The following is a 25,629-nucleotide window of genomic DNA, read 5'->3' on the forward strand; positions in this document are numbered from 1 at the left end:
GAACGTCCACGGTGGTATTCTCCGAAATACTCCCCGTGCCACGTGCAAGTCAGGCTAAGTTAGCTGAGATAAGGAAATTAAATGCGTGGCTAAAAGGATGGTGTAGGAAAGAGGGGTTTAGGTTTATGGGGCATTGGAGGACCTTCTGGAACAGGTGGGACCTGTTCAAGCCGGATGGGTTGCACCTGAACCAGAGGGGAACCAGTGTATTGGGGAGGCGTATGTGTAGAGTAGTTGAGGAATGTTTAAACTAGGGACTGGGGGGGCAGGGAGGTTAGTTAACTATGTCAGTGGGGGGAAACGGAAAGCCCCAAATAATCATATTGTAAGTGGGCACCGTAATAGGCCTACCCTTTGTTGTCTGTATTTAAACGCCAGAAGTATTAGGAATAAAATTCATGATTTAGAGGCTTTTATCTCATCGGACTCTTATGATATTATAGGAATAACTGAAACGTGGTTGAGTGAAAAGGATGGACAAGAATATAATACGGATGGTTACACGTTGTTCCGTAAGGATCGTATAGGAAAAAAGGGAGGTGGTGTTGCAGTATATGTAAAGGAAAACTTGCAGGCAAGGGAACTTACTGATATAAATAAAACTACGGAAGCAATATGGGTAAAATTAGATGCTAAAAACTCAAATAGCCTAATTGTCGGTGTTTGTTACAGAACACCTAATATAGCTGCTGAGGAAAGCAGATTGTTATACAGTGATATTAGGACTATGAGCAATAAAAATGATGTGGTAGTTATGGGTGATTTTAATCTACCAGGAATGCAGTGGGACATTGTCACTGGCTCTTCAGAAAATGAACTGGAGATGGTGGAATTAGTACAGGATTGTTTTTTTACTCAGTTTGTTAACACCCCTACCAGGGGAGATGCCATTCTTGATCTTGTTCTCTCTAATAACCAGGACAGGATTGGTAAATTAGACGTTTTAGAACCACTTGACAGTAGCGATCATAACATGGTCAAATTTGAGGTTAAGTTTAGTGTTCGAAGAGCTAAGTCCAAATCAAAAATATATAATGTTAGGAAGGCTGACTTTAAGTGTATGAGACTAAAACTAGAAACTGTGAACTGGATGGAGTTAAATAACAAAACTGTTGAAGAGGCCTGGGAATTTTTTAAAAGCACATTATTGCAAGTGCAAGAGGACTTCATACCTGTTTCCAGCAAGAATAAATCTAGGAAATTGAAACCTAGGTGGTTTACTAGGGAAATAAAGTATAAAGTAAGGAGGAAAAGGGCTTTGATCCAGCAATGGAAAATAACTGATGATGACAGAATTAAGCAGGAATATCTAAGTCTACAGGCTGAGTTAAAAAATGATATTAGACGAGCTAAAAGAAATGTCGAAAGGATGGTTTCATTGGAAGCTAAGGATGACGTTAAAAGTTTCTTCCAGTATTTTAACTCTAAAAGAGCTCTAAAACCTGAAATTACTAATCTGCAGGATAGTAAGGGTCTTATAATAGTAAACGACATTGATATAGTAAATTAGTTCAATGATAGTTTTGCACGGGTATTCACTGTTGAGGACCTTAGTAATTTACCAGTTATTACCTATCCAGCATTGTCTATAGCTAATATATATATAACTGAAGCAGATGTTTTGCAAAGCCTAGCTAAGCTCAAAATAAATAAATCACAGGGCCCTGATGGCATCTTACCTATAGTGTTAAAAGAGATGAGGGATATTATTTGCCGACCCTTAACTTTACTGTTTCAAAAATCCTTATCTGAAGGTGTGGTACCTTCTGATTGGAAGCACGCCTTCATAACGCCTATTTTCAAAAAGGGGATAGAAGTAATTTGTCTAACTATAGGCCAATCAGTCTAACTTGTATAACTGGTAAAGTTATGGAGGCTATAATCAAAGAGAAAATGGTAGATTACCTGGACTCCAATAACATTTTGCGGGATAGCCAGCATGGATTTAGGAGAGGTAGATCCTGTTTAACAAATCTGTTGGAGTTTTTTGAGGAAGCTACTCAGGAAGTTGACGATAAGAAGGCCTATGATGTCATCTACTTAGATTTCCAAAAGGCTTTTGATGTTGTCCCCCACAAGAGGCTCCTACTTAAACTCAAAGCGACAGGTATTTTAGGTACCGTAGTGACCTGGATTGATAACTGGTTAACAGATAGGAAACAGCGAGTAGTTATAAGAGGCACAATGTCACAGTGGGCTTGCGTTCATAGTGGGGTACCGCAGGGTTCGATTTTAGGACCACTATTGTTCCTAATTTACATAAATGATATGGATACCAATATATACAGTAAACTGGTGAAATTTGCAGATGACACCAAGGTGGGTGGTGTAGCAGATACTGAATTAGTGGCTCAGCAGCTACAGCGGGATCTTGATTTAATTAGTGACTGGGCCGATACCTGGCAGATGAAATTTAACATCGATAAATGTAAGGTACTCCATCTAGGGAGCAGAAATATAAAGTACAGGTATTTCATGGGTGTCACTGAAATAAAGGTAGCTGATCATGAGAAAGACCTTGGTGTGTATGTTGATGCTTCCATGTCCCATTCTCGCCAGTGTGGGGAAGCAATAAAAAAGGCCAATAGGATGTTGGGGTATATCTCCAGGTGTGTGGAGTTTAAGTCAAGGGAGGTAATGCTAAGATTATACAATTCCTTGGTGAGACCTCACCTAGAATATTGTGTGCAGGTTTGGTCACCATATCTTAAAAAGGACATTGTGGCCTTAGAAAAGGTGCAGCGTAGGGCCACAAAAATGATTCCTGGTCTTAGAGGAATGTCATACGAGGAACGGTTACTTGAGCTAAATCTGTTCAGTCTCAAGCAAAGGAGACTGAGGGGGGACATGATCCAGGTATATAAGATTCTAACAGGTTTGGATGCTGTTCAACCAAATAGTTACTTCAGCATTAGTTTAAATACACGAACTCGTGGCCATAGGTGGAAATTAGCGGGAGAACATTTCAAGCTGGATTTAAGGAAGCACTTCTTTACACAGCGTGTAGTCAGAGTATGGAATAGCCTTCCTGATAATTTAGTGCAAGCTGAATCCTTGGGTTCCTTTAAATCAGAGCTAGATAAGATTTTAACGACTCTGAGCTATTAGTTTAGTTCTCCCCAAGCGAGCTTGATGGGCCGAATGGCCTCCTCTCGTTTGTATAGTTCTTATGTTCTTATAAGAAGAAATTCTCAGAGGGAGATACGAGTCCTAGGTGCCTGCTGGGTACATATTGAAGACAGAGTTAGGACCGACTCCAATAATTCTGCACTGTCTCCCAGATTAGGGGAAAAATTGTATTTTACTGAATATTTCATTTATGGAATTTTACCTTAGACTTGGTCAGCAGACATGTGGATAGATTTCAGAACTACAGACGGTCTGTGGGTTGGGGGGGACAGGCAGGTTGGCCGGTGGGGGGCACGCGGAATGCTCCTGGGGGTGTGGTGGGTGTGCTTATATGATTTACAGGAGCCGAGGCTAACAAAGGCACTAAACTGCACAAACAGCCTCCTGTACGAAGTTTTACATGAAAAGGGGCCATGGGCTTGTTGGCGCCATGTTTCTTAGCAGACTGACTAATACAGCCAACTGGACCCGTCTACCTCTTCAAAAACATCCATGCAGAGTTTCCTGCCTGTTTCTGACAGCTTTCACTGTTATTCTTTTGCTCCAGTCCTTTGCACTTTTCCAGGTTTTAGTATCTTGACCTTTACAATCTGGAGGATTGCTACCCTCCAACTAGCTGTTTTGGGTCAAAATGGCCCCATCTGTGTTAATTTGCATCATTAATTACAGCATAAATCAATACATTCCAGATGAATTTTAAGGTAATTTCAACAAAAGCCTGTAATATCATTTTCGACCACCATGTGACGCCACAAGCCATTGGAAAACCACTAAGCTGTCAATAAGAGATTTGGCAGAACTGGAAATATGATGTTAAATGTATCACAGTGCAATAGTTTTAAAAATAAATCAATGACTTTGCACGACTATTTTATGTGTTTTGTCAAATAAAAAACCTGAAGTATTTGAACTTGAACTGATACTGAGCAAAATATTACCTCTTACTTATATGAAGGTTCGCATTATCTATGATACTGGTGCCAAACCTGAGGATGATCTGAGGTGCTGCTCAGTAAGAGACATGGAGCGATACACCTGAAGAAGCAGCAGATCTCGTATTGCAGGAATTGGAAAGCAGTAGTACAGAAAGGGACAGTACTGAAGTAGGTGTGAGACCTCTGTTGAGGTTTCGGAAGTGGAATTTGCAGAGGAAGAGACTGATATTACTAAAGATGTGCAGATGTGCTGGTAGTCAAAAGCACTGGACGGACATGGTCCAGGCAGGATTACAGCACAGTACTCAATGAAAACCTCTCTGCGGCCAACCAGGCTCTGCATTCGGCAAGCCAAAGATATCCTGTCCAACTTTTTATTCCAAGATCAATGGAAAAATCAACATTAGCAACCTGGAGGTAAGAAGGAAATTCGTCAAGGACTAGAAAGAAATAACAGCAAGGGAGTTTAGGGCATATATGGGGCTTTTAATATTGGCTGAGGTTTTCAAATCCAATTAAGAATCAATCAAAAGTTTATGAAGTGCGAAAATGAGACCGGTGATTTTTCTAGCTACGATGCCCAAACAAAGCTTTTGTGACGTGTTGCTGGTTATCTGCTCTGACGATCGTCAGTCCAGAGCACTCAGGAAATCCAGCGACAAGATGGCGGCGATCTGCAAAGTATGAGAGCTCTGGGCAAACATCATTCCCCTGATGCATATCACCATTGTCACACCTGCTTCTGTTCATGGGTAACTAATATCTTCTTTATTACTGCTTCACATCGATCTACATTGTCACAACAGTTTATAGTTTTTAATTACCAAAAAAAATCATATTTTTCCGAACATGTTGCCAATACGTATGTAGTGAGTATCAATTTCATGTTCGTGTTCAATGAATCATAATGAATCATTTATTTTAGTTACTATATTTACTCACGATTTGTACCTGAGTAGTGACTGTGTTATTAAGTCAGTAATGAATAATATTGTAAAGTGCTATGAAAAATGTCTAACGTTTATATCTGATTCCTGTACTTGGCATCGGATAAGTATTCTCTCCGTCTGCTGTTGCAGTCTGCTGCCCATTTTGACAGCATATGCTCCGAAAACTGGGCAGATATGGAATTAAATTTTGGGCAGCCTGCGACTCCAAATTGAATTACTCCAGGAGAATCGAAGTGTATATCGGGAAGTCTTCGGGGGGGGGGGGGGGGGGGGGACCCTCCTAGGCCCCTTTCCAGATGAGGCTGAACTCTGCCGAATCACAGGACTAGAGGGTCTGGGAGGGCCAGCAGGGCAGGAGGACATGAGGGGTTGGCGGGCGATGAGAGAACCGCAGAACAGTAGAGCAGCAAGGAGACAACAGGAGAGGAACATGAAGATGACAAGGGACATACAGGGCAAGAACAGAGACTGGCAAACCCTCTCTGGGAGACAGACATTCTGCCTGCCGCTTTCTTGGGCTCCTGTTGATACTGGTGACCAGAAAGTGGGACCAGAGTAACCAGAGTCTGGGATGAAGGAGGGACCCACGTATCAGGACCCAGGGCACTCTAGCAGGACATCCTCTGGATCCATCTTCTCTGGGCTGGTGGCAGCCTGCAGGCATGTGCCGGTGGGACATCAGGATAGAAAGTGGGCACCAGCAGGCCGTCAGGAGATGAGGTGGGCACCGGCTGGACGTCTGGGGACATTGACGTGGGTGCTGGCCAGGCATCAGGGGACAGAGAGGTGGACGCTGGCCGGACATTATGGAGCAGTGTGGCAGGTGTCGGCTGGTTACCAGGGAACCGTGTCAGATTCTATGAGAAGCCTAGAGGCAACCAAGGCCTCACCTGTGTTGGACACTGTGGGTGCGGCCTGAGCGGCCCTCTGGGCCGGGAGCCTTAAGTGCGGATGTAACGACTGCAATGGCTGGCTCTCCTGGGCCAGATGCTGTAGATGCAGTGTCTTTCAATCACGAGTGCGCTTCCCTAACCATTACGTCACCACTGCTCACTACTATGTGTACTATTAAAAGAGGCAGTAGGGTCTTGTCCAGCCAGCTGACAAAACGTTTCCACATTTAATTGGAACGAAGGACAGTAGGAAACATCTGTATTGTGTGCAGACTTCCAATAAAACCAAAGCAAAGTCCGACCTCTACTGTGGTCCAGCACTCTGACAACCATAGAACTAGGAGTGAAGCCTGTTCTTCTGTGCTGGAGAGCTTTGGGGAGCATGTTTTGGTGAACAGGGGGATCACAGTAAATCCCAGAGAAGCATCATGTTGTCAGACTTCAAGTGACAATGAGGACGCACGTTGCCCTACGGCAAACGACATGGAGACGGCGGGCTCCTTTTCTCCAGAGCACCCCACCTCTGCGGGGTTCAGCACACTCACTCCATTCCAGAGGGCCCTGAGGATCTCCGCTATAGCTGTCACACCCTCCACTTGGGAGTCCGGGGAGAGGGCGGCTATGCCATCCGTCAGAGATGGGCCATTCTCTCTGGGCAAAGATGTACTGCGGCCTGAACCAGCGACATTAGGTATGCTGGACACAAGCAGCAGTGATCGGCAGTAGGGACCTGGGGAACCTACTGGGGCTTGTCGAGTTCCGTCAGTCTGTTGGGTGCCAGGATGAACGACTCTGGGAGCAGGTGTTGTCAGACAATAAACTGGGATTTACTGGGATCAAGATGGGAGGCTAGGGAACAAGCAACATGGAGGGCACCACATCAATGGCGAACACAGGGCCAGGAAGCACTTATACAGGAATAACAAGGGAACAGACTGGAAGTAGCTGGGAGTGTTTAACATGAGGGATGGAACGAGACACGAGACCAACGAGCAGCAGGCATGGCTTATTAGAGCCACGTCAGGGAGGTGGCAGGACATGACGTTTGGGGCTATGGTTAGGTTTAGGATTAGGGTTAGGTTCAGAGTAAAGTGTTTGTGGCAGAGAGCGGTCAGTAGTACAAGGACACGACTACACCACCTGGGGAATTTCACCACAGGAAAAATTACTCTAAATTAAGAGCACACAAGTTCATTTACCGAATGGAGCTGGAGACGTGTTTGTACTATTAACAGGTTGTTGAAAATATAAAACAAAGAAACAAGACAAGCGCTTTAGCATCAACAACCTTAAAAAATAAACCAGCAACCAGCCTTTGGCCACCGGCTGACTAAACCCAAGCAAGAGACAGGTGTCCGGGGAAGTTGATCAAAAGGGGGAATAGAGTCCCCTAAACTAACACACACACACACAGACACACACACACAGACACACACACACACACACACGCACACACACACACACACACACACACACACACGCACACACACACCTGTGCTCCACCACACTGATCCCCACACAAATATACTGCACAAGGTGAAAGTGTGAACACCACCACCCCAGACCAATCAAATCTTAGTCAGCCAGATCAATCGAGGCAGCCACTGCTCAGCCTCCCAGAAAATACCACAATCTAACCAAGAATCTGAGTGTTGAAAACTATGAAGAGTGCAAACAATGAGTAACAGAATACAGGCTGTCCCTCTGTATCAGTCCCAAACAGAAAGAAAGGGCGGCCTAAAGTCTGTTAAGTCGCAGAACTAGGGAATGAAACAGCTCCAAATGCAGGAAAAGGTGCGACGATCCTTAGCGCGTTCCAAGGCTCCCAGCACATCGCCGATGTCCCACCGAGGATCAGGAGCTTCAAGCAGCAGTTGTTGGGCGACATCGGACCGGCTGAGGACAAGACAAGACAGACGGAAAAGAAAAACTGACGTAGGAAACACAGCAGCCACAGTGCAGGTTCAAACTATTATTGTCTGACAAACCTGCTGGAAGAGGCATAAACTGAAGCTGACGAGCAACTGAAACTGTAATCCTGGCAACAACCGTAACTACAATTAAAACACATCAAGTAAAGCAACTGACAAGTAGCTATAGGCCTAGTCACCAGAATAACTTGCAACCACTGGAGCTGCAACACAGACACCAGAGAAACACTGCAATATAAAATATTACCATTAGCCATTTAAATCAAGCAGAGGATTAACGCTAATTAAAACAGCCAAACCTCCCACCAAGACACAGAATAAGTGTGAACCTCAGCCAGCATGCCAGCGTACCACGGCAGACCACTGCGGTGCGGAAGGGGAGTTACCGGACCGGGAAACGCCAATGACGCCTCCACACACTAGGGGTCCCCACACACACTTACCGGAAATAATCAACAAGTCCTACCCGCAAAATTCTACACTACTACAGTTGGATGGCCCTGGGATTTTTATCCAGAACCCCAAGGCTCAATGGAAGTACCGCGAGATTCTTAAACCCTTACCTGAGGGAGGAGGCTTCCAGCATAAGGAGAGGTTCACCAGAATCCCCGGGCTGGATGGAGATCGTTCATCCTTTACCTGGGGAATGAGGCTCCCAACTCGTGGTGACTTACCCAAGCCCTGGTGCTGGATCATCATTCAATGCTTACATGGGGAAAGAGAGACCTTACCCTTGGCCTCCAAGCCTGGAAGTACCCTGAGCTCTAGACCCAAGCTTAACCCTAACCCATAAGCATAGGTTCGCAGCATGAACGGTTCTCACCTGATACCAGAAAACCATACATGTTCTTAATCTGAAAATCAGTTCATCGTTTTCCCAGAAGGTGGCAGCACATCAACACTGCAAGCTTGGCACATCCCTTTGGATACAATGAGCTATCCTTATATTTTGAAATTTTTTAAAACTTATTTAAATCAGTAAAATAAATTGCATCCAAAAAGGATAGAATCATGACTACCCAATACCCCTTAGCACCATGTTAGTGTGAATGGAGTTTTCACTCCAGCCCTGAGGGATTCAGAGCAGACACAAAAGATTGTGAACCCATGTGTAATTTACAGTGAAAGGTGACTGAACACAACGCACAGCCTGTTATGACTCCACTGTTCACCATGGTTCAGCACCATCTATATTTCTATTATTTTTAAGGTATTTTACTTGTGGTTTTACACTTAACATGGTATCGACAGGCTTGCTCCAAAGAGATCTCATTGTATTTACACAGTGACAGTAACGCTGCCTTATCTTGCGAGAGGAAGCAGCATATGGGTGCGCTGCTAACATTAGCATTAGCAAACCTAGCTGCCTAGCAGTGTTGGTAGTAACTCATCAGTGTAATTCCACTACTTTTGTTTGCACCATGTATTTCAACATCGACGCGATGTTACTGTGATCACTATGCAACCTTTAGCCCACTGTTATTTTCCTTGATTATGTAATTATACAGGGCAGGTCAGGCAGAGGGAGCAGACACTGATGCAGCACATTGATGACCAACCACACGTCCAAACTGCTGGCGATCCTGGCCGGCGACCCCCCAGGCAGACACACGGTCGAATCCCACCCTTATTATAATTACTTTTATATGCAGTAATTGGTAATTAGCAATTTTCAGTAGCTTGCACAAGGCTGCTGACTAGCAACGTTATTCGTTGGCTGAATCCGAAATAGCTGTAGTGCTACGATGCTGGATTGTTACAGGGACAGTGATAAATGCAGACCCCTTTATTCTGATTGCGTTAAAAATCAAATGTTTTTACTCAGATTTCATCCATTTGGTGGTGTGCTCTCTATAATGTGCCATGTTTTTCTAAAAGAAGATTTTTTAAAAAAAGAATGGCAAAATAGAGCAGCGCATTGAATTGTAATGCCTGTATCTTGAAACGTAGCGTGTTGTCAGACTCTCCGATACACAGCTCTATGGTCCATACAGAGGAGATGAGGAACATGCAGTCTGCTAAGTCACGTGGTTACCTTTCGTTAGGTGGCTACGTTTACATGCCTTAACGCAATTAAGATGTTTTCATGTAAACAGATTAATCGGGGAGCTCATTTATAAAGGCTTCGTGTGACTGAAAAAGACGAGAAGCATTCATACATACATTTATAGGAAGATTTTGGGATTTACAAAGAAAAACGTTTTGTGAAAAAGACAAATCTTGTGAACGAGGTTGAGAGATGCTGTTTCGATAGAATCCTGTAGAGGGCACTGTGTATGCTAAATCGAAGGCTCCAGGAATGTATTCGGCATTTATAATCATAAACAATAATAATTGAAATATTTGTGGGCACATGGCAATTGGCTCTGAGATTAAAGTTATTTAAAATGAATTTGTTTAAATTTGTGGGCCGGCATGGTGGTGCAGTGGTTAGCACTGTTGCCTCACACCTCTGGGACCCAGGTTCGAGTCTCCGGTTTGGAAAATGGATGGATGGATGTATGATAGAATGATTAAGCTGTAGCACATTTCAAATAATATTTCATTTGTAACACATTTGTTCTCCAAACTTCTACATTTTTAACCTTTGGCCACAAGATCATCTTCTTCCTGCCAGTATCTTTTCTTTTCCTTTGATCCTCGGTTGTTGGAATCTGCTCTGCTGCTTGGAAGTTCCCTGGGGAGTTAGTGTTGGGGGGGTTCTGGTGGAATGTGACCATCGGCAGCCATGGGCTGGATAGCGCTGTGGTGCTCAGCCTGGCTCTGTGCCCTTCTAGGGGCTCTGTGTCCTTTGTTAGCACAAACATTTTGCACACCTGACATTACCATGCATACAGTATTTCTCGTATTTTACAAAATACAAAAACACTGATCAAAGTCTGTAGAAAAAAACATTTTATTTCATGAACTAAGTCAAATATGAATGATAAAACACAATTAAAATACTTTTTTTGAATACATGCCTCAGAAATTGCACATCCCTGATTGTGCGTTACCTTCATGCTGCCTTGAAATTTTTGATTTCTTCACTGTAGCCCTATGTTATACATCCATCCATCCATTTTCCAAACCGCTTATCCTATTGGGTCGCGGGGGGTCCGGAGCCTATCCCGGAAGCAATGGGCACGAGGCAGGGAACAACCCAGGATGGGGGGCCAGCCCATCGCAGGGCACACTCACACACCAGTCACTCACACATGCACACCTATGGGCAATCCAGCGACGCCAATTAGCCTCAGCATGTTTTTGGACTGTGGGGGGAAACCAGAGTACCCGGAGGAAACCCCACGACAACATGGGGAGAACATGCAAACTCCACACACATGTGACCCAGGCGGAGACTCGAACCCGGGTCCCAGAGGTGTGAGGCAGCAGTGCTAACCACTGCACCACCATGCCGCCCCCCTATGTTATACAATCTAATCTTAACCTTATGTTAACTGATCCTATTTTTATTTCTTAAATATTCCCTCCACCACCCCCCCTCTAAGGAGGACTGCTTTATTTACAATTAATCTAATCCTATGTTATACAATCTTATCTTTACCTTATGTTAACTGATCCTATTTTTATTTCTTAAATATTCCCTCCACCACCCCCCCTCTAAGGAGGACTGCTTTATTTACAATTAATCTAATCCTATGTTATACAATCTTATCTTTACCTTATGTTAACTGATCCTATTTTTATTTCTTAAATATTCCCTCCACCACCCCCCCTCTAAGGAGGACTGCTTTATTTACAATTAATCTAATCCTATGTTATACAATCTTATCTTAACCTTCTGAATTAATCCTATTTTTATTTCTTAAATATTCCCTCCACCACCCCCCCTCTAAGGAGGACTGCTTTATTTATAATTAATCTAATCCTATGTTATACAATCTTATCTTAACCTTCTGAATTAATCCTATTTTTATTTCTTAAATATTCCCTCCACCACCCCCCCTCTGAGGAGGACTGCTTTATTTACAATTAATCTAATCCTATGTTATACAATCTTATCTTAACCTTATGTTAATTAATCCTATTTTTATTTCTTAAATATTCCCTCCACCACCCCCCCTCTAAGGAGGACTGCTTTATTTATAATTAATCTAATCCTATGTTATACAATCTTAAGCTTACCGTAACCTATCCTATCTTAATTTTATTCTATGTTATCTTATCCTATCTTTCTTATCTTATGCTATGCAATCCTATCTTATTCTTATACTATGTTATCTCATATAATCTTATCCTAAACTTATGGTAATTTATCATGTCTTTGTAAAACATAAAATGGCATACAAGTTAAGACTATCTTAACTTGTCCTATCTTTATCTTATTCTATACAATCTTAACCTTATCCTATCTTAAGCTTATCCTATAGTACCTTATGCTATAGAACTACATGGTAACATATCCTAATTTTATCTTATCCTAAGTACGTATGACAAGTCTCGTGTAATTATGTGCTGAATCTACAGGGAAATGTAGCTATGTGCATCTGACTGATAGCCCATCTCCACACCCATCTCCTGAGCCCTGGGCATGGTACTTAGCTGCTCCAGTGCATCAATAGGAAAGATGAACTCATCTTCATCAATCCTACGCCTCTTGGTTGAATGAGTACCCTCATTATCCTCATTCTTCCCCTGTTTCGCTAAGTTAATTTCATTTAAATGTCTGTTCCAAAACTCCTGACACCAGTACTCAGTAAAGCACTTGGCGTCATAGGTCATTTTAGAGTACTTTGTTACATAATAGTTATACAACCAATAGAATTTTTCCAGGTGAGATGAGGCGGCTACAGCCTGTGCTGGAGCCTGAAGCAGAGGGGTCAGATGAACCATGCCTGGAGCTGAAAATGGATGTGGAGCTGGGCTTACAGGTGTGACTAAGTGTGGGGATAAAACAGAGGAGCCCATAAAAAGAAATGGGGATGAAACAAAAGGGGAGGGGACTGAAGACGGAAATAAAAATGAAGAGGAGGAGAAGGTTGGTGAGCTGGGCTTAGGCTCTAACCCCTTCTGTTGGTCATACCTCCTTCTTCGCCCTGACCGGCCTCCCGCCGTTTTTCTACGGCGGCCTGTGCCCTGCTGACCCCTGCTGGTTGCCACCGGGATGGCAGCAGATCCAGGAGAGGCAGACGTGGTCAGGGAGCTGGCTGCCGGCGGCCTGGTGCGGCACTTCTTCCGACGGCCAGCATCACTGGAACTGGTTTGTCCTTTGGGATTATAAAGACAGGGGACAGCATATTTAATTTAAATGAAACATTATGTCACTGTACAACAACACTACATCACAACCATCACAGATATCACACTTGGCAGTCGGTATTGCACACTAAGAAAAATTCCCCCGTCTTTATTGGATACAGGAAACACACGCTTGGGAAACTTATGCGCTGGTCTTGACTTGGGCCGTCTGCGTTTCAGCAGGGGAACCTGACCTATAAAAACAAGCCAGTTTGTGCACAGATTCCCTGATACGCAGAACAACAGCGAAAAACAACACTGGAAAGGTTCATGTGCATCAAATATAGCAGCCCACTCAATCCAAATGCTGGCATCAACAACTGGCTATTAAGTCAAATCCTTTACATATCTTACACTTTCCATAAGTTGCATTATTTATTCACTCTCAAGGTACCAAACTAAGATTTATGCTTTTTCTGATTACTACCGCGTTTCCCCGCAAATAAGCCCTAACATGATTTTTCAAGAAGCTCGTAATATAAGCCCTAGTTATTGTCCCATGGATTGTACGGTAACTAGAATGAGATGCGGTTATACTACGAGAAGGCTACATGGACAAGAGGCGCTCATTTAAGGACAGAGTTATTGCTAAACATGAGAGATTGGGGACACTGGTTCTACAGGAAATTGAGTTGCGAGATATTCAGGACGGAATTTGGAACTTGGAGATTTACAATGATGTTCCAGAAGAACATGACATTACGACTATATTTGAATAAACATATGCAGTATACAGCAGAATTTTGTTCATGAATAAATTCACCGTCAAATTGTTTACATGGAAAGATACTGTTAGAAGATGACATAATGTCTGTGTTTGAATAAATGTGGATTTTTGTTCATGAATACCGGTAAATATACTGTAGCATGTTATACTATACGCGTCATTTGGAACAAAAATGAATATAAGACCCTGTCTTATTTTCGGGGAAACACCGTATATTAGGACATATTCAGCTGTTACTTTACCACTTCATGATGATTTTCTCTGATGTTTAAACACAGCACAGCCACAGATTTTACTGATTTCATTATATAATGTAGTAGACATGCAAAAAGACTCCCGTATATTAAAGCTAAAGGTGAACTACTTTATTATTTAGACATGTACTTCTAAAACAAGATAATAGAACAGAAGATTCAAGAAGACTAGTCAAGCATATTCTGACTTTAACTCTTTAAGTGCTGAGTTAGTCTGGGCATCATTTTGCCATCCTTACCTCGGCCAACTGGACCGGGGATGTATTCCGGGGCGATCCGCACACTGACTGCACCTGTCGGCAGCAGCCAGTCAATCCTCTGGAGATTCACGGTGGTTTTCACGATGGACATCTTTCGCGTCTTCTCTCTTGCTGATAAACTGCAAGTCTGAGCTGCTTTAAATGTTCAAATGAAAACTCTAAACGGAATAAGAATTGTTATGATTCGGTTGCTAAGCTACGGTGGCCGATTGGTGTCAGCGCGCTGCAAAGTCTTCAAACGCTTTAATCAAATGACAAAACATACGATCTACATTTACAAAAGCGCAGAAACGTAGAAGTACCACAAAATTTTAAGCGCTGAAAATCCGCTCACAACACAGTTGTGAAGTTTCTGGGTGACAAAGAAACAAGACGGACCAATTATGGTTTAATTGTATATCGAATGTTTACGAAATGTCGATATCTTATCAAAACAGGATATAGAATGAAACACTACATTATATCAATCAATCATTCGGTCGCCATTAAAGACATAGAATAATATTCCTTCCTTGTTATAAGTAACACGAGAGCTGCGGTCTTGAAGTTGCACAGACTCCCAGAATTCATAGCGATAATTACGCGACCCATTCAATTAGTGGGTTTTTTGATAATTGGGAATGGGGAGGAGCCATTGGGTGCGTTCGACTTGGCTTAGGTCTGACTGCAGCTGACGTGAGGGGGAGTGCCATCTGCCGGCGGCTGCAGGAGTGGAATATAAACTGACAGCAGCCAAACTAGACAGCTTCTACTCCTCCTAGTGCGAGACCTGACTGAGATGGCCGCACTTCCAAAAGGGTGTAGATACATCTATACAAATATCACCTGCATGCACATTACCTCTTCTACAATAACCAACTCCTGATCCAAAGTGCTAGCAGTGAAAAGATAGCTGCCAGGAAAAAGATCAAATACATTTATTTCAAGGATTCAAAGTTTTTATTGTCATGCACAGAATACAATGCAATTCTTACTTGAATGCCTTCTTCACAGACTAGACGATTAAACACATAAAGCAGCGCAACATTACAGTAACTAACAATAAATAAACGATTAACTTATGTGTACTATTACAGCATTTATTGAAACTTTACTTCTTTACAGGCTTTTCGGGAGAAATAGCAGATAATGCATCGGAACTTCCAGAGATACAAACGTCATGCGTGTGACTAAAATTGTTCAGCCAATAAGGGCAAAGTTGTGTCACGGAGGCAGGTCCAGTTTGTGCAGCCGGCTGAGAGTTTTTTTTTATTATTTTTGTTATTGAAGCTTTAAATTACAACAGAAGTAATAGCTGACCAGTGACCATTAAGATTAACAAAACAAACAAGAACATTTACGAGACATTTACAAAATAAGCCAGGGGCACATAGTAGCGACATTTACAGTTACGCCGGCTGAAAGGTGCTGCACGATCTTTCTTGCTCTCTGCACGTGCTGCACGATCTGTCACGATCGTCTTGTAGGTTTTTGTACCATGTGACTTGGTGACGTTAGGTGACATTTTGCAGGGCCGGCTTTATGTCGGACAAAAGAAATCTAACCATGATGCAGTAATTCTAGAGGCAGCAAAGCAGACTAACCAAAGATCTCATAGTAAACAAAGAAATGTGATACTGCAGTTAAGTTTTGGAACAAAGCTTTTACAATGTTAAAAAGTACTCACAACTTTCAGAATTTGATTGAGTACAAAAAGTTGCAGGCTAACGTAAGGAGGGTAGTTAAATGAGCAAAGAGGGAGTTTTGGAGGTCCTTCTGTAATTCAGTAGGACGGGAAACTGACATTAGTAAAGTCTGGGGAATGATAAAAAAGATGCATGAGATTAAAAGGGAGTATGGATATTCAGTTCTAAATGATAATAACATAATAACAGTTACAGATGGGGAAAAAGGCAAAATGTTAGTTTTGTGGTTTTTCATTCCCTGCTAAATCAGAAGTCAGAAGCCGCTGGTGTAGATCCAAATTCAGTCTTTATTGCAACAATGAAGTTACAACCAAGTCCGGACACGTAAACTGTCTCCAGTACTGTTTTACACCAATTTTTATACAAGGTCTTATCATTTAACAATATCTCGTCACTTAAGCATCATCATTCCTTCAATCATTCACAATCATTGTTTTTTACATCAATCCACACCACTAGGTGATAAGTTTGTCCATCATTTCTTTTACTGTTTGGTCCCTCAGCCGAACATAATGGTGGTGCGACCATCTCCACTTGGTTTTTTAAAAATGCTCAGCCGTGAACTTTTGAGGAACTCGGGCGAAAACCTTCCTTGAGTAGCAAACCTTGGTAGCTTCAACCTGTTGCACATTGTCTAATTAGAGGGTTGATAATATATTTGTCCTTCAACATAATGATAAGGCATAACACTAATAAAGGTGGATATTCATGCATTCAGGGCTAACATAAAGTAGCTAACAGAACATTTGAGGCTAATACAAGGTGCAAATACATACTCAATTGATTACATTGTGTTGATTACATTATAATGATTACATTGTAATGATTACATCATGGGTATTTGGCATGCTTTTTAATAATACCGTAATGATTATATTCTACATTGTATAGTGCTAAATAATATCCCATATATTTCCCCCCTTTGGGATTCTAAAGAGTCCCACACACAATTCTGTCCATCCAGCCTAGGAGGGAGGGCTAAAACCCTAAGATCTAGGGAAATTCCACTCCCAGCCCGCCACAGGCGCGGCCCCCCTTTGGGGTCCATGGCTGACATGGCTCACAAACTATCAACACTCAGAATCAACCAACAGCAATGAACTCCCCAGGATACATTGCATATATTATCAGGAATACATAATCTACCAGGAGTACATCACCTACCACAAGCTCATTACATAAACATATACGGCTAATGCAAAGATAACTGAAAGGTTAACTGATAACACTGTAGATTACTATAACAGGCACTCTGTCATGAGCAGGAAAGTCCCAGGTGTCGTGGGCGGCAGGCAGGCTGCAGCGTTTCCAACATGGAGTATTCACAGGCGGTACGGCCGAACTTCAGCTATGGGCAGGAGCGTATCCAAGGTGTCTATGTCGCCATCCGTTTCCGTGTTGGTCCAGGAGGTTGCCGCTCCAAACGGTCCTCCCACCACTCTAAACATTGCAGCTATAGTCGCCTGCTGAGACAGCGCTCTTCCCACTAGGGAGCGAACAAGAGGAACTACACAACAAAAGATTAGTAGCAAAGCAAGAATGAACACAGCACGCACACAGAGTGCTTTCATAAGGGCTTACTGCCAACTACCCCACATATTATAGCACCAGTCAAACAACTCGTCATGTTGCCCCGAATTTCTCGCCATCTCATCCTGTAACCCCTGCAACTTTCTCATACCCTCAGTAAATGAAACATCCAGGGCTGTATTATTGGGAATAAATGTACAGCACTGATCCCCGAACAGCACACACACTCCCCCTTTTTCAGCCAGGAGCCAATCCAGGGCCATCCTGTTCTGTCATGCCATCAGACTGGTGGCCTGAAGCTGCTCCCCCAGAGATGCGAGTGCCTCCTGAGTATAGTTGGTAAACCTCTGCTGATTATAGTACAAATAATTTATCCATTCCACATTTTTGTTAACAGTAGGCCAAATTAATATTGATTCAAACCCTGCAGCTATCTCACTTCTCACCTTATATTTCTCTGGAATGCCCCTCGGCTGGCATATGGCATCTATATACACACTGGGATCATCTTCGCAGCTCGTAACAAACCTGTGGGACCTAGAGGGCTGTTTGTCAGAGTAAATATCCACCTGGCTAGCTAACATCCCCCTAGTGCAGAGGCCTCCACAATTATTGGGGAGAGGAGGCCTCAATCCTCCCTCCTGACCACACAGCCACCACGTATCTGCCAGAGGTACGCTCTGGTTCTCTAATGCATCCAGCGGAATGCTCCATACTTCTCCATTCTGCATTTGGTCGCCTTTCACATCCCAAACAGTTCCACAGTTACCCCCGGAGATGCCTACCTCCTCTGTCCCATTATTCTTAAAACACTCACAAGGAAGTCCCTTGAAAAAACTCAATTTCTGCCCCATAATATATCGCTGTCCCCCTTCCCAAGGCCTAAACTGTCCACCCTATAAGCATATTTAATATTTCCCTGGTATATCAGGCACCAATATGGACAGTACTGCATGCGCACTTTCGGACTAGATTTAAGTTTGCATACTTTATCAGGGGAATCAAACCATCCTGACACAGACCCTTCCAGACTCTTCTAACTCTCTACATTCCCCAGTCTCCACACTGGTTATTAGTGTACGGGAACGGGACTCCCTGAGCTGGAGGCTCTGCACTCGCACACACCACACAATCCTCCTCCCTAATGAAGCAGCGGTGTATCAGCCCTTTTATACCACCAATTTCCACTCTTATGTTTTGGTAACCCATCCTGGTTTACGTCATCTTGGGTATATCCTACAGTTTGCTCACTCTTCTCACTTCCATAGCTCCCACCTACATCTCTCCGCTTTCGCTCATTGTCACCTGAGAGGTTATTCAGCATCAGTGGACCAGGTCGAGTCAGTGAAGTCAGTTGACGTCTAAGTCCTCTATAGGCCTGTGTGAGGGATTGACGTCTGAGTCCTCTATAGGCCTGTGTGAGGGGCTGACGTCCGAGTCCTCTATAAGGCTGTGTGAGGGTCTGACGTCCGAGTCCTCTATAGGCCTGTGTGAGGGGCTGATGTTCGAGTCCTGTATAGGCCTGTGTGAGGGGCTGATGTTCGAGTCCTGTACAGGCCTGTGCGAGGGGCTGATGTCTGAGTCCTCTATAGGCCTGTGTGAGGGGATGATATTCGAGTCCTCTATAGGCCTTTGTGAGGGATTGACGTCCGAGTCCTCTATAGGCCTGTGTGAGGGGCTGACGTCCGAGTCCTCTATAGGCCTTTGTGAGGGATTGACGTCCGAGTCCTCTATAGGCCTGTGTGAGGGGCTGACGTCTGAGTCCTCTATAGGCCTGTGTGAGGGGCTGACGTCTGAGTCCTTTATAGGCCTGTGCGAGGGGCTGAAGTCTGAGTCCTCTATAGGCCTGTGAGAGGGGCTGATGTCTGAGTCCTCTATAGGCCTGTGTGAGGGGCTGATGTTCGAGTCTTCTATAGGCCTGTATGAGGGGCTGACGTTCGAGTCCTCTATAGGCCTGTGTGAAGGGCTGACGACTGAGTCCTCTATAGGCCCGTGGGAGGGACGTCTGAGTTCTCTATAGGCCTGTGCGAGGAGCTGACGTCCGAGTCCTCTATAGGCCTGTGTGAGGGGCTGACGTCTGAGTCCTCTATAGACCTGTGTGAGGGGCTGACGTCTGAGTCCTCTATAGGCCCGTGTGAGGGGCTGACGTCTGAGTCCTCTATAGGCCTGTGCGAGGGGCTGACGTCTGAGTCCTTTATAGGCCTGTGCGAGGGGCTGATGTCTAAGTCCTCTATAGGCCTGTGTGAGGGGCTGAATTCTGAGTACTCTATAGGCTTGTGCGAGGGGTAGATGTCTGAGTCCTCTATAGGCCTGTGTGAGGGATTGACGTTTGAGTCCTCTATAGGCCTGTGTGAGGGGTTGATGTCTGAGTCCTCTATAGGCCTGTGTGAGGGATTGACGTCTGAGTCCTCTATAGGCCTGTGTGAGGGATTGACGTCCGAGTCCTCTATAGGCCTGTGTGAGGGGCTGAAGTCTGAGTCCTCTATAGGCCTGTGTGAGGGGCTGATGTTCGAGTCCTCTATAGGCCTGTGCGAGGGGCTGACGTCTGAGTCCACTATAGGCCTGTGTGAAGGATTGACGTCTGAGTCCTCTATAGGCCTGTGTGAGGGGCTGGTGTCTGAGTCCTCTATAGGCCATGTGTGAGGGATTGACGTCTGAGTCCTCTATAGGCCTGTGTGAGGGATTGACGTCTGAGTCCTCTATAGGCCTGTGTGAGGGATTGACGTCTGAGTCCTTTATAGGCCTGTGTGAGGGATTGACGTCTGAGTCCTCTATAGGCCTGTGTGAGGGGCTGATGTTCGAGTCCTCTATAGGCCTGTGTGAGGGGCTGACATCTGAGTCCTCTATAGGCCTGTGTGGGGGGCTGACGTCTGAGTCCTCTATAGGCCTGTGCGAGGGGCTGACGTCTGAGTCCTTTATAGGCCTGTGCGAGGGGCTGATGTCTGAGTCCTCTATAGGCCTGTGTGAGGGGCTGAATTCTGAGTCCTCTATAGGCTTGTGCGAGGGGCTGATGTCTGAGTCCTCTATAGGCCTGTGTGTGGGATTGGCGTCTGAGTCCTCTATAGGCCTGTGTGAGGGATTGACGTCTGAGTCCTCTATAGGCCTGTGTGAGGGATTGACGTCTGAGTCCTCTATAGGCCTGTGTGAGGGATTGACGTCTGAGTCCTCTATAGGCCTGTGTGAGGGATTGACGTCTGAGTCCTCTATAGGCCTGTGTGGGGGGCTGACGTCTGAGTCCTCAATAGGCCTGTGTGAGGGGCTGACATCTGAGTCCTCTACAGGCCTGTGTGAGGGATTGACGTCTGAGTCCTCTATAGGCCTGTGTGAGGGGCTGGTGTCTGAGTCCTCTATAGGCCTGTGTGAGGGATTGACGTCTGAGTCCTCTATAGGCCTGTGTGAGGTATTGACGTCTGAGTCCTCTATAGGCCTGTGTGAGGTTCTGGTGTCTGAGTCCTCTATAGGCCTGTGTGAGGGATTGACGTCTGAGTCCTCTATAGGCCTGTGTGAGGGATTGACGTCTGAGTCCTCTATAGGCCTGTGTGAGGGATTGACGTCTGAGTCCTCTATAGGCCTGTGTGAGAGGTTGACATCTGAGTCCTCTATAGGCCTTTGTGGGGGGCTGACGTCTGAGTCCTCTATAGGCCTGTGCGAGGGGCTGATGTCTGAGTCCTTTATAGGCCTGTGCGAGGGGCTGATGTCTGAGTCCTCTATAGGCCTGTGTGAGGGGCTGAATTCTGAGTCCTCTATAGGCTTGTGCGAGGGGCTGATGTCTGAGTCCTCTATAGGCCTGTGTGATGGATTGGCGTCTGAGTCCTCTATAGGCCTGTGTGAGGGGCTGACGTCTGAGTCCTCTATAGGCCTGTGTGAGGGATTGACGTCTGAGTCCTCTATAGGCCTGTGTGAGGGATTGACGTCTGAGTCCTCTATAGGCCTGTGTGAGGGATTGACGTCTGAGTCCTCTATAGGCCTGTGTGAGGGATTGACGTCTGAGTCCTCTATAGGCCTGTGTGAGGTTCTGGTGTCTGAGTCCTCTATAGGCCTGTGTGAGCGATTGACGTCTGAGTCCTCTATAGGCCTGTGTGAGGGATTGACGTCTGAGTCCTCTATAGACTTGTGTGAGGGGCTGACGTTCGAGTCCTCTATAGGCCTGTGTGCGGGGCTGAAGTCTGAGTCCTCTATAGGCCTGTGTGAGGGGCTGACATCTGAGTCCTCTATAGGCCTGTGTGAGGGATTGACGTCTGAGTCCTCTATAGGCCTGTGTGAGGGGCTGAATTCTGAGTCCTCTATAGGCTTGTGCGAGGGGCTGATGTCTGAGTCCTCTATAGGCCTGTGTGAGGGATTGGCGCCTGAGTCCTCTATAGGCCTGTGTGAGGGGCTGACGTCTGAGTCCTCTATAGGCCTGTGTGAGGGATTGACGTCTGAGTCCTCTATAGGCCTGTGTGAGGGATTGACGTGTGAGTCCTCTATAGGTCTGTGTGAGGGATTGACGTCTGAGTCCTCTATAGGCCTGTGTGAGGGATTGACGTCTGAGTCCTCTATAGGCCTGTGTGAGGGGCTGACATCTGAGTCCTCTATAGGCCTGTGTGGGGGGCTGACGTCTGAGTCCTCTATAGGCCTGTGGAGGGGCTGATGTCTGAGTCCTCTATAGGCTTGTGCGAGGGGCTGATGTCTGAGTCCTCTATAGGCCTGTGTGAGGGATTGACGTTTGAGTCCTCTATAGGCCTGTGTGAGGGATTGACGTCTGAGTCCTCTATAGGCCTGTGTGAGGGATTGACGTCTGAGTCCTCTATAGGCCTGTGTGAGGGATTGACGTCTGAGTCCTCTATAGGCCTGTGTGAGGGATTGACGTCTGAGTCCTCTATAGGCCTGTGTGAGGGATTGACGTCTGAGTCCTCTATAGGCCTGTGTGAGGGGCTGACATCTGAGTCCTCTATAGGCCTGTGTGGGGGGCTGACGTCTGAGTCCTCTATAGGCCTGTGCGAGGGGCTGATGTCTGAGTCCTCTATAGGCCTGTGTTGGGGGCTGACGTCTGAGTCCTCTATAGGCCTGTGGAGGGGCTGACGTCTGAGTCCTTTATAGGCCTGTGCGAGGGGCTGATGTCTGAGTCCTCTATAGGCCTGTGTGAGGGGCTGAATTCTGAGTCCTCTATAGGCTTGTGCGAGGGGTTGATGTCTGAGTCCTCTATAGGCCTGTGTGAGGGATTGACGTTTGAGTCCTCTATAGGCCTGTGTGAGGGGTTGATGTCTGAGTCCTCTATAGGCCTGTGTGAGGGATTGACGTCTGAGTCCTCTATAGGCCTGTGTGAGGGATTGACGTCTGAGTCCTCTATAGGCCTGTGTGAGGGGCTGACGTCAGAGTCCTCTATAGGCCTGTGTGAGGGGCTGAAGTCTGAGTCCTCTATAGGCCTGTGTGAGGGGCTGATGTTCGAGTCCTATATAGGCCTGTGTAAGGGGCTGAAGTCTCAGTCCTCTATAGGCCTGTGTGAGGGGCTGATGTTCGAGTCCTCTATAGGCCTGTGCGAGGGGCTGACATCTGAGTCCACTATAGGCCTGTGTGAAGGATTGACGTCTGAGTCCTCTATAGGCCTGTCTGAGGGGCTGGTGTCTGAGTCCTCTATAGGCCTGTGTGAGGGATTGACGTCTGAGTCCTCTATAGGCCTGTGTGAGGGATTGACGTCTGAGTCCTCTATAGGCCTGTGTGAGGGATTGACGTCTGAGTCCTCTATAGGCCTGTGTGAGGGATTGACGTCTGAGTCCTCTATAGGCCTGTGTGAGGGGCTGACATCTGAGTCCTCTATAGGCCTGTGTGGGGGGCTGACGTCTGAGTCCTCTATAGGCCTGTGGCGGGGCTGACGTCTGAGTCCTTTATAGGCCTGTGCGAGGGGCTGATCTCTGAGTCCTCTATAGGCCTGTGTGAGGGGCTGAATTCTGAGTCCTCTATAGGCTTTTGCGAGGGGTTGATGTCTGAGTCCTCTATAGGCCTGTGTGAGGGATTGACGTTTGAGTCCTCTATAGGCCTGTGTGAGGGGTTGATGTCTGAGTCCTCTATAGGCCTGTGTGAGGGATTGACGTCTGAGTCCTCTATAGGCCTGTGTGAGGGATTGACGTCTGAGTCCTCTATAGGCCTGTGTGAGGGGCTGACGTCCGAGTCCTCTATAGGCCTGTGAGAGGGGCTGAAGTCTGAGTCCTCTATAGGCCTGTGTGAGGGGCTGATGTTCGAGTCCTCTATAGGCCTGTGTGAGGGGCTGAAGTCTGAGTCCTCTATAGGCCTGTGTGAGGGGCTGATGTTCGAGTCCTCTATAGGCCTGTGCGAGGGGCTGACATCTGAGTCCACTATAGGCCTGTCTGAAGGATTGACGTCTGAGTCCTCTATAGGCCTGTGTGAGGGGCTGGTGTCTGAGTCCTCTATAGGCCTGTGTGAGGGATTGACATCTGAGTCCTCTATAGGCCTGTGTGAGGGATTGACGTCTGAGTCCTCTATAGGCCTGTGTGAGGGATTGACGTCTGAGTCCTCTATAGGCCTGTGTGAGGGGCTGACATCTGAGTCCTCTATAGGCCTGTGTGGGGGGCTGACGTCTGAGTCCTCTATAGGCCTGTGGCGGGGCTGACGTCTGAGTCCTTTATAGGCCTGTGCGAGGGGCTGATGTCTGAGTCCTCTATAGGTCTGTGTGAGGGGCTGAATTCTGAGTCCTCTATAGGCTTTTGCGAGGGGTTGATGTCTGAGTCCTCTATAGGCCTGTGTGAGGGATTGACGTTTGAGTCCTCTATAGGCCTGTGTGAGGGGTTGATGTCTGAGTCCTCTATAGGCCTGTGTGAGGGATTGACGTCTGAGTCCTCTATAGGCCTGTGTGAGGGATTGACGTCTGAGTCCTCTATAGGCCTGTGTGAGGGATTGACGTCTGAGTCCTCTATAGGCCTGTGTGAGGGATTGACGTCTGAGTCCTCTATAGGCCTGTGTGAGGGATTGACGTCTGAGTCCTCTATAGGCCTGTGTGAGGGATTGACGTCTGAGTCCTCTATAGGCCTGTGTGAGGGATTGACGTCTGAGTCCTCTATAGGCCTGTGTGGGGGGCTGACGTCTGAGTCCTCTATAGGCCTGTGGAGGGGCTGACGTCTGAGTCCTTCATAGGCCTGTGCGAGGGGCTGATGTCTGAGTCCTCTATAGGCCTGTGTGAGGGATTGACGTCTGAGTCCTCTATAGGCCTGTGTGAGGGATTGACGTCTGAGTCCTCTATAGGCCTGTGTGAGGGATTGACGTCTGAGTCCTCTATAGGCCTGTGTGAGGGATTGACGTCTGAGTCCTCTATAGGCCTGTGTGAGGGATTGAAGTCTGAGTCCTCTATAGGCCTGTGTGAGGGGCTGACATCTGAGTCCTCTATAGGCCTGTGTGGGGGGCTGACGTCTGAGTCCTCTATAGGCCTGTGTGAGGGGCTGAATTCTGAGTCCTCTATAGGCTTGTGCGAGGGGTTGATGTCTGAGTCCTCTATAGGCCTGTGTGAGGGATTGACGTTTGAGTCCTCTATAGGCCTGTGTGAGGGGTTGATGTCTGAGTCCTCTTTAGGCCTGTGTGAGGGATTGACGTCTGAGTCCTCTATAGGCCTGTGTGAGGGATTGACGTCTGAGTCCTCTATAGGCCTGTGTGAGGGGCTGACGTCCGAGTCCTCTATAGGCCTGTGTGAGGGGCTGAAGTCTGAGTCCTCTATAGGCCTGTGTGAGGGGCTGATGTTCGAGTCCTCTATAGGCCTGTGCGAGGGGCTGACATCTGAGTCCACTATAGGCCTGTGTGAAGGATTGACGTCTGAGTCCTCTATAGGCCTGTGTGAGGGATTGACGTCTGAGTCCTCTATAGGCCTGTGTGAGGGATTGACATCTGAGTCCTCTATAGGCCTGTGTGAGGGATTGACGTCTGAGTCCTCTATAGGCCTGTGTGAGGGATTGACGTCTGAGTCCTCTATAGGCCTGTGTGAGGGGCTGACATCTGAGTCCTCTATAGGCCTGTGTGGGGGGCTGACGTCTGAGTCCTCTATAGGCCTGTGGCGGGGCTGACGTCTGAGTCCTTTATAGGCCTGTGCGAGGGGCTGATGTCTGAGTCCTC

General features: G+C 46.1%; 1 protein-coding gene across 1 annotated transcript; it reads right to left on the reverse strand.

Moving 5' to 3' along the window:
- Positions 1-9,990: 9,990 nt before the first annotated feature.
- LOC125722589 (uncharacterized) lies at positions 9,991-14,541 on the reverse strand. Its single transcript, XM_048998775.1, has 2 exons — positions 14,300-14,541; positions 9,991-13,048 (listed from the first exon to the last, which is right to left on the reverse strand). Exons 1-2 carry the CDS (start codon positions 14,409-14,411, stop codon positions 12,303-12,305), a joined length of 858 nt encoding a protein of 285 aa, XP_048854732.1. The 5' UTR covers positions 14,412-14,541; the 3' UTR covers positions 9,991-12,302.
- Between the last annotated feature and the right edge of the window lie 11,088 nt (positions 14,542-25,629).

This window comes from Brienomyrus brachyistius, unplaced genomic scaffold (genome assembly GCF_023856365.1).
Source record: "Brienomyrus brachyistius isolate T26 unplaced genomic scaffold, BBRACH_0.4 scaffold40, whole genome shotgun sequence".
In the NCBI taxonomy this organism is placed as follows: Eukaryota; Metazoa; Chordata; class Actinopteri; order Osteoglossiformes; family Mormyridae; genus Brienomyrus; species Brienomyrus brachyistius.